The 18,471-nt window shown below is 37.6% G+C and overlaps 1 protein-coding gene across 3 annotated transcripts in view; it reads left to right on the top strand.

The window, feature by feature from the left end:
• VPS13B (vacuolar protein sorting 13 homolog B (yeast)) overlaps positions 1-18,471 on the top strand; it is a 1,072,080-nt gene that overhangs the window by 86,842 nt on the left and 966,767 nt on the right. For all 3 annotated transcript variants that reach the window (XM_006859183.1, XM_006859184.1, XM_006859185.1), the window contains 6 exons: positions 6,310-6,405; positions 7,360-7,482; positions 8,012-8,149; positions 9,180-9,267; positions 11,468-11,659; positions 15,146-15,315. In XM_006859183.1, coding sequence (XP_006859245.1) covers positions 6,310-6,405; positions 7,360-7,482; positions 8,012-8,149; positions 9,180-9,267; positions 11,468-11,659; positions 15,146-15,315 — 807 coding nt within the window. The remainder of the gene's footprint in view (positions 1-6,309; positions 6,406-7,359; positions 7,483-8,011; positions 8,150-9,179; positions 9,268-11,467; positions 11,660-15,145; positions 15,316-18,471) is intronic.

Below are 18,471 nucleotides of genomic sequence, written 5' to 3'. Positions count from 1 at the left end.
CATCAAATTGTACAGATTACTCTTTTTTTCCTCTTCTTTCTTCTTCTAGTTGAGCTCTGATCATCCAGTCATTGAAGCCAGGTCAAGTGGGTATTATCTTCAAGTGTGGGTGTTCTTGTGCATATGCCCTCTCTTCTTATCAGCTGGATACTTCACTCTCCACTCTAGTCCTCAGGTCTTGCCACACTTCCGGCCAACCAGGTCTCCACCAGGGTTCACAGGAGTTTATTGAATGTTGTAGGGCTTAGCTTGCAGCTTCATTGCTGTTTTTCCCTCACTTCCCCTTATCGATGAGAACGTGGTCACCAATCAGAGTGTGTATTCCCATTGAGTCTTAGTCTTAGGAGGGGTTTGCTCTGAGGGGACCTGACCACTTGCCTTGATGTCTCCTGGGTGAACAACTTGCTTGTTCTTGTACTAATCAGTTGGTCTGTCTATATTGTTTTGTATTTTTCCTGTTAGTGTTTCAAGAAGTATCTTCTGTTCTTCTAGCCCCTCTAGGCTGGTCTGATTGTCCTTTCAATTGGAAATTTCCCATCTCTGAAGTTTCTGGATGCTATTCAGTATTCCACCTATGGTTTTATGTAATGCAGAGGCTCCGCAGGAAACCTCCTTCACTGGGCACATTGTAGCCGCTTGTTAGGTATTCTAATCAGTTATAGGCAGAAGGCAAACTTACAAGCTTTCTATGGTGATATTTCTGGCTAAGTTTGGTCTTTTTAAAGATGATTTTGATTTATGTTCTGTGTTTTCACCCACTCTATCTAGGACATTCTAATGTGATCCCTTTGAGAGTAGTTGTCCATATAGTTCTTCTGGTATCAGAGTTGTGGAGACTAATGTTCACATGTTCTATTAGTCTATTGTACTAGCTGATTCCAAGCATCTTCAATTCTCATCACTCTTTTTTTCTTCTGCACATGGAGAGACCAATAGGTGAGTTTTAGATGGTCGCTCATGAACTTTTAAGATACCAGATACTATTCATTAAAGTAGGATGCAGAACATTGTCTACAAAGACAATGTTATGCCAGTTGACCATGGCATCCCTTAAGACTATGGTCCCAAGCCCCTAGTCCCAGCAGCTCATTGCCTTAAGATATTTGATAATATCTAAAACATTTTCATCATTTTGCTTGCTGTACATTCTACTACATTCTAGTTGTGTTTGCAGGAAACATAATTGTCTATGTACCAATGTCCTCTTTCAAACTCTTACATGTTTTGAGTATAATACCATTTTCCCTCCAATACCCATTCAGTCTGTGTCTCTGTCCAGTATCTACCTGCTGAACACTGTTGTTCCAAGGTTGTCTGTATATCACTATTTACCTCTACCCTCTTTAGCCCTTGCATTCCTCCTTGTATTCTCATCTGTCTTCATCAATCATCTGCCAACCTCCTTCTTGTAAATCGCCCTCCCCATCACCCAAGTTAACATGTCTCAGTAGAGACATGTCTAGCCAGTGAATTATTTTCCCTTCACTCCCACCCCTGGTAACTGTCAAAGAATGCTTCTTTTAGTATGAGAATGTTTTCCTGAGATGTTACAATTATTTGACCTCTGTATTTTTTTCTTCATTTCTTTGCATTTAAGTTTCAGGAATATATCCATTTCATAAGACATCCTTTGCACATGTGTGATCCTGTGTATCCTCACAGTGGTGTTTATGTTTGAGTCCATTGTTTCTGCCACTGCCTTAGTACATCTCATTTGGTTCTTCCTCTTTTTTGATGACCTGCTACCATGCATGATGTCCTTCTCTAGGGACTGATCCTTTGACAGCATGTCCAAAGTACAAGAGATGAAGAATGGCCATCCTGGTTTCTAAGGAACATTCTGACTGTACTTCTTTCTAGACTTATTTTTTTTGTTCTTCTGACAGTCCATGATACTTTGAATTTTGTGCTCCAGCACCATAATTCAAATGAATTGATTCTTCTAAGGTCTTCCTTATTCATTATCCAATTTTAGCTTGTATATGAGGCAATTGAAAATACCATGGCTTGCATCAGGTGAACCTTGTTCCTCAGTATGGGTTTTACCTTATTGTAAAGAAAACAAAAATCCTCTCACAACTGGACCAATAAATAGCATATTGATAAACAAAGAAAACGTTGAGGTGGTCAAAGACTTCATTTTGCTTTGTTCCACAATCAGCACTCAAGGAAGCAAGCAGTCAAGAAATCAAACAGCAGATTGCATTAGGTAAATCTGCAAAAGACCTCTTTAAAGCATTTTAAAACCAGAACAGGGACTAAATCACTGACAAACATGGGCAGAGTACCTTTTTTAAAAAACAAACAAACAATTTTGGAACAATTTTGTATTTACAGAAAAACTGTAAAATTAAGACAGAAAGTTCATGTCTGTTGCTCACACAGTTTTCCCTACTGTTAGTTAGCATCCTATGTTATCATAGTACGTTTTTACAAAATAAGGAACCAACATTGTTTGGTTCATTACTGTTAATTAACTACCAGAATTCAGCATATACCTTTACATTTAATATGGTACCTATTGATAGTAATTAAAATTACCTAGCTTTTGGAGCCAACACTTGTCTGACAGTTTGCTATATTGTTGTGACTTTTATGTTGCTGTGATTCTGGAAGCTATACCACGGATATTTTAAATACAAGCGGGGTTACCCACAGTGGCCAAGTTTCAGCTGAGCTTCCAGACTAAGGCAGATTAGGAAAAAGGAAAGATGGTCTACTTCCAAAGATTTAGTCACTGAAAACCTTATAAGTAGCAGGAACACAGTTAGATAATACCAGAATATTGAATATTGAAACATGTTGAAGACCACCAAAAGTTGGTCAGATACAGTGCTGGAAAATGAGCCCCTCAGGTTGGAAGGCACTCAAAATATGACTAGGGAAGAGTTGCCTCCTCAAAATAGAGTTGACCATGGTGATGCACATGGGGTATATAGCATTTGGGACCTTCATTTGCTGATGGGACACAACTCAAAATGAGGAGAAACAGCTGTGAACATGCATTAATAATTGGAACATAGAATGTACAGTGTGTAAAACTAGAAAAATTTGAAAATGTCAGAAATGCAGTGGAATTCATAAACATTGATATCCTAGGTGTTAGCGATCTGAAATGGAGTGGTATTGGTCATTTTGATTCTGAGAATCACGTGGTTTACTATGCCAGGAATGGCAAATTGAAGAGGAATGACATTGCATTCATCAAGAACATTTGAACATGTATCTTCAAGTACAACACTGTCTGTGATAGGATAATATCCATACACCTACAAGGAAAACCAGTTAATACAACTCTTATTCAAATTTACATACCAACCACTAAAGCCAATGATAATGAAATTGAAGAATTCTACCAACTTCTTTAGTCTGAAATTGATTAAGCATGCAGCCTCGACTTGCGGTATTGAAGGATTCTATGGGTAAATATTGAATGATACAGAAAGCATCAAAAGAGGATGGAAGGAATACACAGAGTCATTGAACCGTCACTCCCCCACCCCCCACCCCCCACCCCCCCCAAAAAAAATACTTGGTTCAAACAGAGGTAGCATATGATCAAGAGCCAGGGTACTGAAGGAAGACATCTAAGCTGCACTGAAGACACTGGCAAAGTACAAGGCTCTGGGAATTTATAAAATACAAATTGAAATCTTTCAACAAACTGATGCAGCACTAGAGGCACTCACTCATCAATACCAAGAAATTTGGAAGACATCTACCTGGCTAACTGATTGGAAGTGATCATTTTTGTGCCAACTTCAAAGAGATGTGACCCAATGGAATGTGGACATCATCATCCAATTTAATTTTTATCACATCCAAGTAAAATTTTGATAAAGATAAATAAATGGCTGCAACTGTACATTGACAGGGAACTTCCATAGGTTTAAGCCAGATTCAGATGGAGGGGTATCATTGCTGACATCAGCTGAATCTTGGCTGAAAGGAAATGCCAGAAAGATGTTTACCTGTGCTTTATTGACTACACAAATCCTTTTGATTGTGTGGATCATGGCAAACTATGGACAACATTGTGGAGAGTGAGTGTTCTAGAATGCTCATGAGGATCCTGTACATTGATTAAGAGGCAATTGTTAGAACACTGGAACACTGAGTGGTTTAAAATTAGAAAAGGTGTGTGTCCGGGTTGTATTATTTCAACATACTTATTCAGTCTATATGCTGAGCAAATAATATGAGATGCTGTATGAAGAAAAATGTGGCATCGGAGTTGGAGGAAGACTCATTAACAGCCTGCGATATGCTGATGATACAACAACCTTCTTTGCTCTAAGTGAAGAGGTCTTAAAATACTGATGAAGATCAAAGACCACAGCTTTTGGTATGGGTTGCATCTCAATGTAAAGAAAACAAAAATACCACTGAACCAATAAACTACATCTAGCTCTGGTAGCGTAGTGGCTACGAATCGGGCTGCGAACTTAAGGTCAGCAGTTCGAAACTACCAGCCGCTCCGCGGGAGAAAGATGAGGCTTTCTACTCCCGTAAAGATTTACACCCTGGAAACCCTGTACAGGGTCGCTATGGGTCGGAACCGACTCGATGGCACTTAACAACAACAACATATACGTATATATATATAAATGGAGAAAAGATTGAAGTTGTCAAAGACTTCGTTTTGCTCAGGTCAACAAATCACACTCATGGAAGCAAAAGTCAAGAAGTCAAATGATGAGCTGTTTAAAGTGTTGAAGAGCAAAGATGTCAGTTTGAGGACTAAGATGTGACTGACCCAAACCATGTTATTTTCAGTAACTTCATATGAATGTGAAAGTTTGAGAATGAATAAAGAAGACCCTAAAATAATTGATGCATTTGAGTTATGGTATTGAACAAGGACATTAAAAGTACCATGGACTGCCAAAAGATCAAGCAAGTCAGTGTTGGAAGAAGTACAGCTACAATGCACCTTGGAAGCTAGGATGGCCAGACTTTGTCTCTCATATTTTGGACATATTATCAGGAGGGACCAGTTCTTGGAAAATAACATTGTGCTTGTTAAAGTGGAGGGTCAGCGAAAAAAGAGGAAGACCCTCAACGAGATGAATTGGCACAGTGGCAACAACAATGGGCTCAAGTGTAGCAATGATTGTGAGGTTGCTGCAAAACCAGGCAGTGTTTCATTCTGTTGTGCATAAGCTTGCTATGAGTCAATACTGACTCCATGGCACCTAACAACAACAATAATATGCTTTTGGTGCATACAAATGATATGTTCCAAGCTTGATGAGTATTATTTTTTTCTGTTAGCATCTAGATTTGTGCATTTTTATCAGTTAAGTATAATTTTGTATTAGTTAATCAATTTGTGTGTGTTTTGAGGCATTCTTTAAAAATGAACATCAATGGTAATACCACCCTCATAAGAACTGTTATTGTGTGTAGTCGAGTTCAGTCTGACTCCTAGTGACCCTATAGAACTGAGAACTGCCCCATATGGTTTCCTAGGTGCTATAGAATAAGCTCTGGACTGCTAACTGCAACCCTGTATTGGGTTGGTCTGAATTGGAACAGACTAGATGGCATTTAAAAGTTAACAACAACAACCATATTTGACCTGATTGTGAGTGTCTTTTTTCACATTGAAGGGATGGCAGCTTTGCTTAGGCTACTTTTGGGTTATAAACTGAACTCTTAACCATGTGCCTTTAATAAGAAATTAAACACAGCAGTACTGTTGCATCTATTTGTGTTTCTTCTCAATGTATTTAATCCTTTGATTTGAAATGGAGAGAAATTTTGAAAATGATTAACTGAGCATGGTTGAATTTATCAATGAAAATAATGCATGAGGTTCTGCATACATTTTTGACAAAATATAAAAATGGGTTTTTGTCAGTGATATTGATATTGCTACATAGTTTTCACCCTTTGGAGCAATATTAAGAAATGAACTAAGTAAAAATCTGGTGGTATTTTAATTCTTTATGTGAATTTGGTGGTGTTCTGGTGTGGCACTGTAGGATCTACACTGGCATGCTAATTGCAAGGTCGGCAGTTCAAACCCACTAGCCACTCTTTAGAAACTGTATATAGGGTCAGTGTGAGTTAGAACCAACTCAGTGGCACTTATTAACACTAATAACAGTGTGCGTTTAGGGTAGCATATTCAGCCTTTTTTCTGTGGATATTCTGTTACAGCTAGGTTTTTGCACCTGTTTTCCTATCTAATAATTATCTTAAGCTTGACGGTTAGCCTTATTTTCAGCCAACTCATCATCATAATAATGTTTTGTCATTTAATACTAATTTTGACTTAATGTGGCTTATTATTTTCTTTCTTAGATCACTGAAATGCAAGCTGAGAGTAGTTATTACAGCCCTCAGAAAGTCAAATCTAAAGAAGTGTTATGTTGGGAGCAAGAAGGAACTACAGTTGAGGTAATCTTTTAATATTAAATATAGTGTATGTAAGCATATGTGTGTTTATGTTGTTGATATATGTGTGTGCATACATGTGTGTGTATGTATATATATGTTGTTGTTGTTAAGTACCATGGAGTCAGTTCCGACTCATAGCGACCCTGCACAGGGTTTCTGAGGCTGTAAATCTTTACGGGAGCAGAAAGCCACATCTTTCTCCTGCGGAACAGCTGGTAGTTTCGAACTGCCAGCCTTGAGGATTGCAGCCCGATTTGTAACCACTACACTACCAGAGCTCCATATATATGTATATACACATGTCTATCCAAACAGTACATTGAATGGTCTTTACAAATTAGTATTCAATTAATACAATATTCTAATTGCAAATAACAGTTTCATATTTGTAATTTAGAAGCCAGCCTTGGAAACCCTGTGCAGGGTCACTATGAGTTGGAACCAACTCCATGGTACTTAACAACAACAAAATACTGGTTGAAGTAATTATTATTTTAATGAAGATTTTACTGTTATGAGCATCAATTATTTTTTCCCTTTAACCTATCTATACTTATATCTATATATGGATGGATATGTGTGTATTAGAATCTAGTGTGGTGCTTTAAGATAAGCAATGACTGTAAAATTGGTTTGAATCGTAAGGTTGGTGGTTTAAATGTGCTAGTCGCGCCTCAGAAACCCTGTCTAGTTGGAACTGACTAGATAGCACTTAACAACAACAATGTGTGTATTAACGTTCATGAAGTGATAATCTGTGAGAATAAAAAAGTTGAAGGACACAAAGGCAAGTAAAACCTTTTTTGCTTTAATAAAACTTATGATCAAAGAAAAGTAAATTTGCAGTGGCCAAATCTTAAAGATACTTGACTAATTTAGACATTCTGCAAGGAAACTGTAGCATTTTATTGAATTCTAGTTTTTAGTTCTGATATGTTTCCTTTCCTCTTACAGGCCCTAATGATGGGAGAGCCATTCTTTGATTGCCAGATTGGTTTTGTAGGTTGCCGAGCCATGTGCCTTAAAGCCATTATGGGTATCAAAGATTTTGAAGAGAATATGACTAGAAGTGAAACAGTAAGTCAGAATATATTTTTAATCTTCCTTTCTTTGGTTAGAATAAATGAGTAGAAGGCAATATAACACATCAAAAAATTTTCCTGTTTATTTTTTGATAGGATACTTGTATATTAATTTGCTAGATGTTAGATCTAGAAAAATATGTTAGATTATGTAAGTCTGGCTTAAGTGAGGAGCTTTACTATTTTTTCCATTAAGTTGTAGAGCTGAGGGGACTATAGAAAATTGGTAGTTTTTAACATCTGAACAGTTTTAGTATAAGAAACTTTCCAATATATAAATGTTTCTCCTTTGTTGTTTATATCAGCTAATTTGAATTCTTTTTTAGTTTGTTAAAATATTCTTTGCCAAAATAGGCACTAAAAATAGAGATGGTATTCCTTGTCTTTTTTACAAGGCCGTAACTTGTAGTGATTCCTTTTGACTAATGAATATATTTAAAAAAACCCAAAAACAACAACCCATGATTTTTTTTTTAACAATCTGTTGAGTTTGCTACCTTTAAAATTTTTTCATTTCTTTTCAGGAAGCCTGTTTCTTCATTTGTGGAGAAAATTTGAGTACAAAAGGTTTGACATACCTTACAAATTCATTGTTTGATTACCGAAGCCCAGAAAATAATGGTACTCGTGCAGAGTTTATCTTAGATGCGGCTCATCATAAGGTCAGAGAACATGCATTTAAGCCTAATACACTGTTTGGGTGGACACATTGTGTGAATTCTTGTGATTGCCGTCGGTCCTCTTAAATAATTTCTTCTGAATTACACATTTTAATTGAAATATTTAGAATGTTGTCGTCTAGCGTCTTTGTTTAGAAAGGTTTTAGGAGTTCCAAGTGAGTCTTTATATAACCACAGTTTATTTATTTAAGCTAAGCACTGGACTGCAAGGTTGGTGGTTCAAACACACCAGCTGCTTCTTAGCAACTCTGTACAGGGTTGCTGTGAGTCAGAACCAAGTCAGTGGCACTTAGCAACAACAGTGACAACTTTCAGAATAATCATGGAGAGCATTTAAGCTTCTGTGTGTTAATATTGGTTATTTCTAGGGTGTGAACTTGAGGGGAAAAGATAGATAATTTCATTTTTATTTGTGCTTTTCAATGTTTGAGTTTCTCATGTGATATAATCATGTATGTTTATGTAATAAAGTAAAATACTCCAAAAAAGTAACTTGAAGATTAATAGAATAACTTGCTTTTAAATCCTTTTCATTAAGATTTAATTTCAAATCTGAAATGAAAGAATCTGATGTTTATCTGCCTAGTTAACATATGTTTTGAATATTTTAGTATACCTTGAGTGTTTGAGCTGTTTCATGTCAGTGTAGTTAAATATTTAAGGATTAGCTCTATTTGAAAGTATACATTATTAAGCAGTTGTATGAATGTGATAAAGGTCAAGATTGTACTATATACTCCATTATAGGTATTCATTAACCAGACATTATTGATAAAGTGGTCAAATTGTCTAATAGAATTAAAAGTTTCTTTTGTAGTCTATAATAGAGATAACATTACCATTCTTTGAAGTAAATTCTTTGGATAACCTGTTCTTCTGTTTTAGTAATTCTTTGAATTGATACGCATTCTATTTAAGGATAATATGTGTTTGAGTCTTGTCCTGTTGGATTTTAATTCAGAAGCCTCTTACTTATTCAACGTTTGCTCTGTTTGCTTTGCTCTGTTGGCAGGAGACATACACTGAGATGGCTGGGATGCAGAGGTTTGGGGCTTTTTACATGGATTACCTGTATACAATGGAAAACACCAGTGGCAAAGGTACTGGCTTTTTTCCTTTATGTTTACATTTCTTTTAACAACAGAAACAAAACTTCTTTACAATCAGTTGGTCCTTGATTGGCATATTCTGTTACATCAGATATGCCTTCTAATACTTTTAATGGTTTAAATTTAATGTCATTGTAGAATTTTCTTAGATTCTTGGCATCATAAATCCTTTTTTGTGTGCAGATTATTGAAAAGAAATTTCGTATAGCTACTTAGAAATAGCTATACATTTTGTATGTTGTTGTTGTTAAGTGCCTTCGAGTCGGTTCCGACCCATAGCGACCCTGTACAGGGTTTCCGAGGGTGTAAATCCTTACAGGAGTAGAAAGCCTCATCTTTCTCCTGCGGAGCAGCTGGTAGTTTCGAACTGCTGACCTTAAGGTTCGCAGCCCGATTCGTAACCACTACGCTACCAGAGCTCTAACTAGAAATAGTTAGCTATACAAAGCTCTTCTAGAGGAAGACCCCCAATGGGATGAATTGGCCAAGTGGCAGCATCAGTGGACTCAAGTGTGGTAACAATAGTGAGGTTGGCCCAGGATCAGGCAATGTTTTGTTCTGCTGTGCATAAGGTTGCTATGAGTCAGTACTAACTCAGTGGCACCTAACAACAACAACAACAAACTAGAAATATATACCAAATAGTAAAATTTCAATACAGGCTGTCTCCAGGTTACAGATGTCCAATTTGTAGACAACTTCGGTTTGCTCTTTAATTCATGGCTTTGAGTCAGTTGTTGTGGCTAATGAAAGTGAAACAGAAACAGACTAGGATTTTTACAGTTTGGGTGATTCATCATGGTAACTGTTGTGGGAAATAGTAGTTGAAGCCTTGGAATGGGGGACTTGAAGAGACATACTGAGGCATTTCAGGAGCCTGATGGGTAAGACTGGATTATTGGCAGGCCTGAGGAAAGCCATGCACATTCAGAGTGGCTTGGTTTGCCTCCATTTTTGTGTGAGGTCCCATCATTTTTAAGCCCTTCTTTAATGTTTGTTGATTTGCCTGCAGGTTAGAATGATTGAATTAACTCCTACCAGTAACAAATCACAATCACCTTCACTTGCTGCTTGTGCAGCTTTTGAATTATTTGAAAAGACATTGAGCTTTTTCTTGCACTAATTCAGGCTAAATAAGAACTGTGTATAAATATAGTAGTATAAATAGAGAACTATGAGAAGTCTAGATAATAAAGTAGTTATTTGTACCTGTTGGCCAAAGACTTCATGGTGGAGTTAGTCTTAAAGGATTAGTAAGTTTTGCTAAATAAACAGAAAAAATGACCAATAATTTTCTGCTCCTTTTTTGGATTTCTAAATTTTTGTTAATCTCTAGGTTCACTTCTTGAGGATAGTCTCATTCTTCTTAATGTGTCATGATATAATCTCATGGTTTCTTAGGAATTTAAATATCATCTGTCTATTGATGTCTATGGGAGATATAAATGGTTTTCATATGATTAGTAACCTAATGGATTGTTGTTCACACCCACCCAGCAATCTGCTTCTGGAAATATTAAAGCTAAGACAATCTTGTGGAGTTCTACTTTGTAGCACATGGGGTTCCATGAATTGGAATTGACTTAATGGCAGTAGGCTTAGTTTTGTTTGTGTCTATTTGTATTTATAGTCAAAACTGCTTCTTTAAAGTTTACAATTAAATACCCAGCACATATTGGCCATTCTACTTGTATTTCATAAATACCTCAAATTTTTATGTCTAAAATAGAATTGTCTGTATGGCCATCCATACCAACAGCTAAGGTAACTTAGTAGTAAAATGCAACTTTCTCCAGAATAACGTTTCTTTAGTCCATGTAAAGTTGTTAGATATAAGCCATTTAGTTATTACAGAATAATTATCTAACAAAGACCAGTTTGCTTATATAATACTTTTAACATTCAATAGATAACAGGAATAATTTTTTAAAATCTCATATGCATAGAAAAATACACAGATCAATAGAATTGTGTAATACCAAATTAAGAATTAGTTTTAGGATGTTAAGCTATAAGCTAAAAAGGTGAGAAAAGAATAATAAAATATGAGGAGGCTTCAGAAAATTCTTGGAAATATTCCATTATCTTTTAATTCCTTTCTTTTGCAAATTTTTTTGAAGCCCTTTGTATTTACTTGGTGGTGTATCTGGTTGATGTATAAAGTATTAATATGAACTCTGACTTCTTCTAGGTTCTGCAAATCAGCAAGACTTTTCTTCAGGGAAGATTGAAGATTTGGGAACACTTCAGGAGAAGTCTATCAAAAACCTTGTTATAGGTCCTCTTGATTTTCGTTTGGACAGTAGTGCAGTACATAGGATTTTGAAAATGATTGTTTGTGCCTTGGAACATGAATATGAACCATATAGCAGACTAAAACCAGGTTTGTGTTTAGTTTGAGTTTGAATCTATTGTATAACCCAGTTTGTGTGATTTTGTTAACATTTTAGTATATTTTGCCTATCTACAAAGATTTTTATATATGCAAGTGTTAATTTAAAGAATACATTTTTGTGTGGAAGGTATAGTTATGTAAAGTACTTTGTTTATCAGTATTTTGTCAAACCTTTTTTCTTCTTTTTCCGGTATTGAGAAAAATGACCATTTTTCATGTCAGTGGAATCTACAGAGACAGACATGAAGATGAACTCTAAACATGTAAATTTAAAATTCCAGAAATCTTAGGTAGTATCAGTAAAAAAGAATCTTCTGTACAACTTTAATTTTTCTACATAGTGTGTGAATATGGTTATCAGTTTCATGATAATAAAAACATTTTTAATGTAATAAAGTAACTCTTAAATATAGTAGAACATAATATGTTGAAGGTGGGTATAGGGTAATTGTTAAAAACTCAACCAATGGGATCAGGGTATGGTTTCAGTTTTACCTCCTACTTTTTATTGATTTCTTGTTGTTGTTAAGTGCCATTGAGTTGATTCCAATTTATAATGACTCTGTAGAGGGTTTCCAAAAAGTGGCTAGTGAAACTACCAACCTAGGAAATTTAAATAATATCTCTAATGTTCCATTTCCCTATCTCTATAATAAGTATTACTGTTGTGACAGTGATAGCTAATTGTCTCCCCAGTGCCCATTCTCTTCTTACTATATAACAATGGAAATGAGTGTAGTAATCCAAATTAGCACTATACATCACAGGCATACTCTTAGGACTAGGTTTTGCCTACTGGTATGGGAGTAGCACTTTGTGTGAACTTTTGGTCCATGATTTTAAAAGGAAAAGAGCATGCCTTCCTTTTTCTCTATGTTCCTTGTGGCTAGAATGCAGATGTAATTACAGAAGGAGATGGATTCTGAGCTGAAAGCTGCATGCTGGGCTAGCCAGAGTTACAAGGTAGAAAGAACCTAGATCCTCAGTACTGTTGTAACAGCTTGTCAGTCCTGGATCTCTTAGAATTAGGTTATATGAAAGAGACATAAACTTCTGTTTGTTTTGAAACTTCTTGAATTTTGGCTTTTGTCACAGCTACTAAATTAAAAATCCTCACCACTGGACCAATAAACAACATTCTTATCAATGGAGAAAAGATTGAAGTTGTCAAGGACTTCATTCTTCTTGGATCAACTATTAACACTCGCAGAAGTAGCAGTCAAGAGATCAGACGATGTATTGCACTGGGCAAATCTGCTGCACTGGAACTTTTTAATGTGTTGAAGAGCAGAGATGTCAGCTTGAGGACTAGGGTGCGCCTGACCCAGGCCATTGTATTTTCAATAGCCTCATATGGATGCGAAAGCAGGACAGTGAATAAGGAAGATCGTAGAAGAATTGATGCCTTTGAGTTGTGGTGTTGGAGGAGAATACTGAAAGTGCCATGGACTGCCAAAAGAACCAATAGATCTGTTTTGGAAGAAGTGCAGCCAGAGTGCTCCTTGGAGGCCAGGATGGCTAAGCTTCGTCTCTCCTACTTTGGACATATTGTCCAGAGGAAATAATTGTTGGAGAAGGATGTCATGCTGGGTAGGGTGGAGGGTCAGAGAAAAAGAGGAAGACCCCCAACGAGATGGATCAGCCAGGTGGCATCATTGATGGACTCAAGTGTGGCAGCGGTAGTGAGGTTGGCCCAGGATCGAACATTGTTTTATTCTGGTGTGCATGGGGTCGCTATGAGTCGGTTCCGACTCGATGGCACCTGACAACAACAACAACAGCTAAATTGTTATTCTTGTTAAGTGCTGTCAAGTTGTTTCTGACTCATAGTGGTTCTAACTCATATAGCGTTTCCAAGAAGTGGGTGGTGGGTTTGAACCGCCAACCTTGTGGTTAGCAGTTCAGTGTTTATCCTATAGCGGGATACCAAGACTCCTTATGATACACTAATAAGACCAACTTCCAAATGATACAAAATCAAACCCAACCCACTGCCTTTGAGTCTATTCTGACTCATTCCAACCCTCTAGAATAGAGTAGAACTGTAAATTGTGGAACAACCTCACATGTTAGTTTCCTATATATACCGTGAGCATTATGGGTATGGGCGCATTATATGTGAAAAATATAGTATACATATATAAGGGTGTGTATGCATTAAATCCTAAGTAGTGAGCAGTTTTGAGCACCCCACTCTTAGCTTTTTTCTTGAAGCATAATATATGTGTTACTGTCTCAGAAGTAGGATAGTATCCAATTTCAGTCCCTTTGTGCTTCTATTCCTGGTGTGGCGCTGTGGGTTAATGCGCCAGATTGCAAAGCCATTTCAACTGTAAGATTGGCGGTTTGGAAACCAGCTGCTCCTTGGAAACCCTATACAGGCTCGCTGTGGGTTGGAACCGACTCGATAGCACTTCACAACAACAACAATACTTCTGTTTACTACCCTGACCCCAAAAGTAGCCACTCTTCTTCCATCTGACATCATATATTTAATTAAGTATTATTTTTGAATTTCTTTAAATGGAAAAAAAGGAAAAAAAATGTACTCTTTTGTGTCTGGCTTTTGCTCACATTATTTTATGTGAGTCAGAACCGACTTGATGGCACTTAACAACAACAATGTTGTTTATTTATCCATTCTGCTATTGATAAGTAGTTAGTGTCTGCTTTTCTTAAGGCTGCAGTGGTATAAAACAACAGAAGCATATTTTCAGTTCAGGAGACTGGAAGTCTAAAATCCAGGTATCCTCTGAGGGCTCAGGGGGAAGAATCCGTCTTTGTCTCTTTTAACAAATAAATCATGATCATTCCTTGGTTTGTAGCTGTAGCTTTCCAATTTCCGCCTCTTCTCACGTGCCTCTCTTCCCTCAGTGTGTGAGTCTGTTTCTGAATTTCTTTCTCCTGATAAGGATGTATTTAGTAACCCATCGTTAGTCCAGTAATGGAGCCTTGGTAGTGTAATGGTTAAGCACTTAACTCAGCTATAAAGTCTCTGACTCGAACCCATCAACTACTCTACTGGAGAAAGATATATCAGTCTGGTCTTATGCAGATTGCATCGTAGGAAGAAACCCTTTATGGCAATTCTTCTCTGTCCTGAGTTCACATTGACTTGACTGCAATGAATAGGTTGTTGTTGTTGTGTGCCATCGAGTCGGTTCTGACCTATAGCCACCCTGTGTAGGGTTTCCAAGGAGCTGCTGGTGAGCTTGAATTGCCAACCTTGCAGTTCAAACGGCTTTGCAGTCTAAAAAATATTTATAATTAAAAACTAGTAATTTTTTGAATGGGAAGTTTTATATATTCTAGAATAGTATGATTTTTATTTATTAAAAGCAACAAATTATTTTACAACTATTTCACTGTTTTAAAAAAATGGAGTTTTACCTTAAATTGTTGGAATAAATTAATTCATTTTTCAATGACTTAAGAAAATTATTTAAAAGTTATTTTTCATTGCTTTTATTATAGAAATTAAGGAAGAAAATGAAACACTACTGAATCATGAAGAAGTGGCAACTCTTGAGCAATATATTCCTACTCGGTTTACAAGTGTTACTCTCCTCAAATGTACCTGCACAATTTTCATGGCTGAGTTCAACTTGCTGGGCCATTTGATACCTGTAATTATGGGAGAAAAGGTATATTTTGAGATTCATTACTTCATTTTTTTTCTCATATGCATTAGCTGTTGTGTGGTACAGTTAAGATGATTGAGTAAAAAAAAATACCTGCTTATATAGTTATCTTTGATGAAGTAAAAATAATTTAACTATAATTGCTAAAGCTTAGAAAGTAGTTTTATACCTTGATACATGTAATTTTAAAATAAAATAAAATGAAATAAAGAGTGTATAAATAAAATATTGAGGAGGAACAAACAAGATGGTGGATCAGATGGAAGTGCAGTAAGGAGCTCTGTCAGCAACAACACAGAATACAGGATCAAGCAGGCTCAGGGGATGGTCCCAGAACTCTGAACCACATATAAAGGAATATTAAGCAGGTTGGAAGGCTTACAGCTAGGGGAATTGGTAGCAGAAGCAAGAAATCCAGTGCTTTCTAATTCAAGACGTTCTCCTGCTCCTGGAGCTGCCATCACTGGCGAGACCAAGTGGGGGAAGGATCAGAGCAGCCACAGACTCCTGACAGAACCACGGAGATAAAGGTGTGGACACTTTTTTTTTGGTATCTGTTCATTGGTCCCTCACTGTCTGTGCACCTCTATTCTGGTGATTAGAGGGGTGCCTGAACTAGTGGACACCCCACCCCCGGAGGGTTATATTACACATGAGCACGGATCTCCTCAAAATTTAAAGGGACAGTTCCCACTTAAAACCAAACAGCAGTGCAAAATGGCCACAGCTCGCCCTAAACTGTGTATTACTAGGAAAAAGGCCTGAATGGGAGTTGTGGAGCAGGACAGGCGACTAAAAAGGAAACAGGCCGAAAATTAAATCCTGAATTACGACGGTGTAATCAAAACATTCCAGGATAAACCGAAGCTCAGGGATTTTGCCAAAGCCAACCCTGCAATGAAAAACATTCTAAAGGGAGTTCTGTGGACTGAGAACCAATGAGAATAGACAACAATCAGAGATTGACATACATGGCAGCATCACCTGGAACTCAGATGACAAATGGAAGCGTCGAGAATAAAACTATAAGAACAAATTCAGAGGATCTGGGAGATCAGTTTATGATCAAAACAATTACAATTTGAAAGAAGGTAAACAAGAGGAACAGAGATCTAGGTGGTGAGAAGATCAGGTAGATTGCTGGATAAAATAGACTGTCTTAAATGGAGGGAAAAGTTAGTGGAATAAAAGGTAACCACAATGATGGGGTGTTGTGGGGGGTTTGGGGGAGGTGGAGCGAGGCGACGGTAGAGCACAGGGTAAGGGCAGACACATCATAGTATGGGTGTTGGGGAGGGCAATACAAGAAGGGGGAGGAGGTGAAGAACAAAGTAGATAGGGGAACACTGAGACAGGTTTGCATGGGCTAAGTGGGACAGATAAATAGTGATTCATGCTCAACCTTGGGACAACAGATCCTGTGATACAGGGATCTAGGCATAGTTTGAAAAGGGGAAGTAATACTAAGATGCTTGACTGTCTTATGAATATTGATTTCCCTTACCTACTACTGTAAAATAGACACTTGAGTGGGATAGAAAGGAATATTGGGAAACATGATTACAGAAAACTTGTAAGCCCATCTTCAGCCTATAACTGATTGTTGTTGTTGTTATGTGCCATGGAGTCGGTTCTGACTCATAGCGACCCTATTCAGGGTTTCTGAGGCTGTAAATCTTTATGGGAGCAGAAAACCTCATCTTTCTCCCATGGAACAACTGGTAGTTTCGAACTGCTGACCTTGCGGTTCGCAGCCCGACTCGTAACCACTACGCTACCAGAGCTCCTTTATAACTGATTGGAATACCTAAAAGGGGTTCTAGAACTTGCCCAGTGAAAAAGAACTCTTGCGGAGCCTTTGCTGAGTACAGGACCTTAGGTGGAATCATGAGTTCCATTCAGAAACTTCTGAGGTGGGACATACCCACTAGAAAGGACAAGCAGACCAGCCTGGAACAGCTAGAGCGACAGAAGATACATCTTCAAAGAAAGATCATCAGGAAAAACCCAAAACAAAAATGTAAGTATGACTGGCTACTACAAGAATAAGCAAGTTGTTCTCCAGGAAGTCATCAAGGCAAGCAATCAAGTTAATTCAGGACAAACCCCTCTAAGACTGAAACTCAAAGGGAACACATGAGCAGGCATATAGGCTTGTTGATGACCACATTAGTCTGCTGGTGAGTGGAAGAGGGGGAAAGACAGCAATGAAGAAATGGGCTGAGTTCAACCATGGCTCATTGACTCCCGTTGACCTGGAGAAGAGAGAGAGAAGAAGAGGAAGGGCTGGTTGGTCCAAAGTGTGGTGAGACTTAGGGACACCTGAACCTATGGATAAGAACATAGCCGCAGAAAGCTAGAGCTGAGAGTGAATCATCCAACTAATATGATGTGAAGGGAGATGCACAAGAACGCCCAAATTTGCAGGTAGTACCCATTTGACCTAGCCTTGATGGTTTGATAATCAGAACTTGACTAGAGGAAGATAAAAAACAACAACACAGCAACAATTTTTGATAAAGGAAACAAGGGTAAATTGCTACAATATGATAAACCTGACCTAAACTCGTGGAGGTAGTAACTCTAAATAGCAATAGAGAGGGAAAGAGTCTTCACATGAAGTATCAGTGCTATCCCCTCTGTACATAGGGTAGGTAGGGAAGGGCAACTTAGACATTGGCTACCTAAAGTAAGAGGGCGATAAAGGCATGAAGTGATTGGTTTACGAGGTTTCAAGAGGGAGTTCAATTTAAGAGTGTGTCGGGGAAGAAAGAGTCCACACTGCATAGTTGTCATCTTGTCTAGAAGGGTCTGATTAAAAGAGATGGGGATAAGATTCCTATGATTTAACTGTGACTCATGTAGAGTAATTGTTATCATGACTAAATGCGATTGTTACAACTGTGAAGGCAGAAGTTTTGTTAACAAAAATGGGGAGTAGTTAATCTTACAGTCCAGAAACATAGGACCCTAAAACCTAGGGAGAAGAGCATGAGCGGAATGTGGAACTACCATAGATGAAGTAGAGATGGGGACATGAAGAGGGGGAGCAGCTGAGGACTCTAGATTCATCAGAAGAGAAGGACAGTCCTTTGGTGAGGATTCAGTTGCACAGTAAAGCTGAGGAGTTTCATAGCCTTCAGTTATGCTGTAGGGAGG

Source organism: Chrysochloris asiatica, unplaced genomic scaffold (assembly GCF_000296735.1).
Source record: "Chrysochloris asiatica unplaced genomic scaffold, ChrAsi1.0 scaffold00031, whole genome shotgun sequence".
Taxonomy (NCBI): Eukaryota; Metazoa; Chordata; class Mammalia; order Afrosoricida; family Chrysochloridae; genus Chrysochloris; species Chrysochloris asiatica.
Note: the sequence above shows the minus strand (reverse complement) of the source record. Positions and strands in the feature narration are given on the sequence as shown.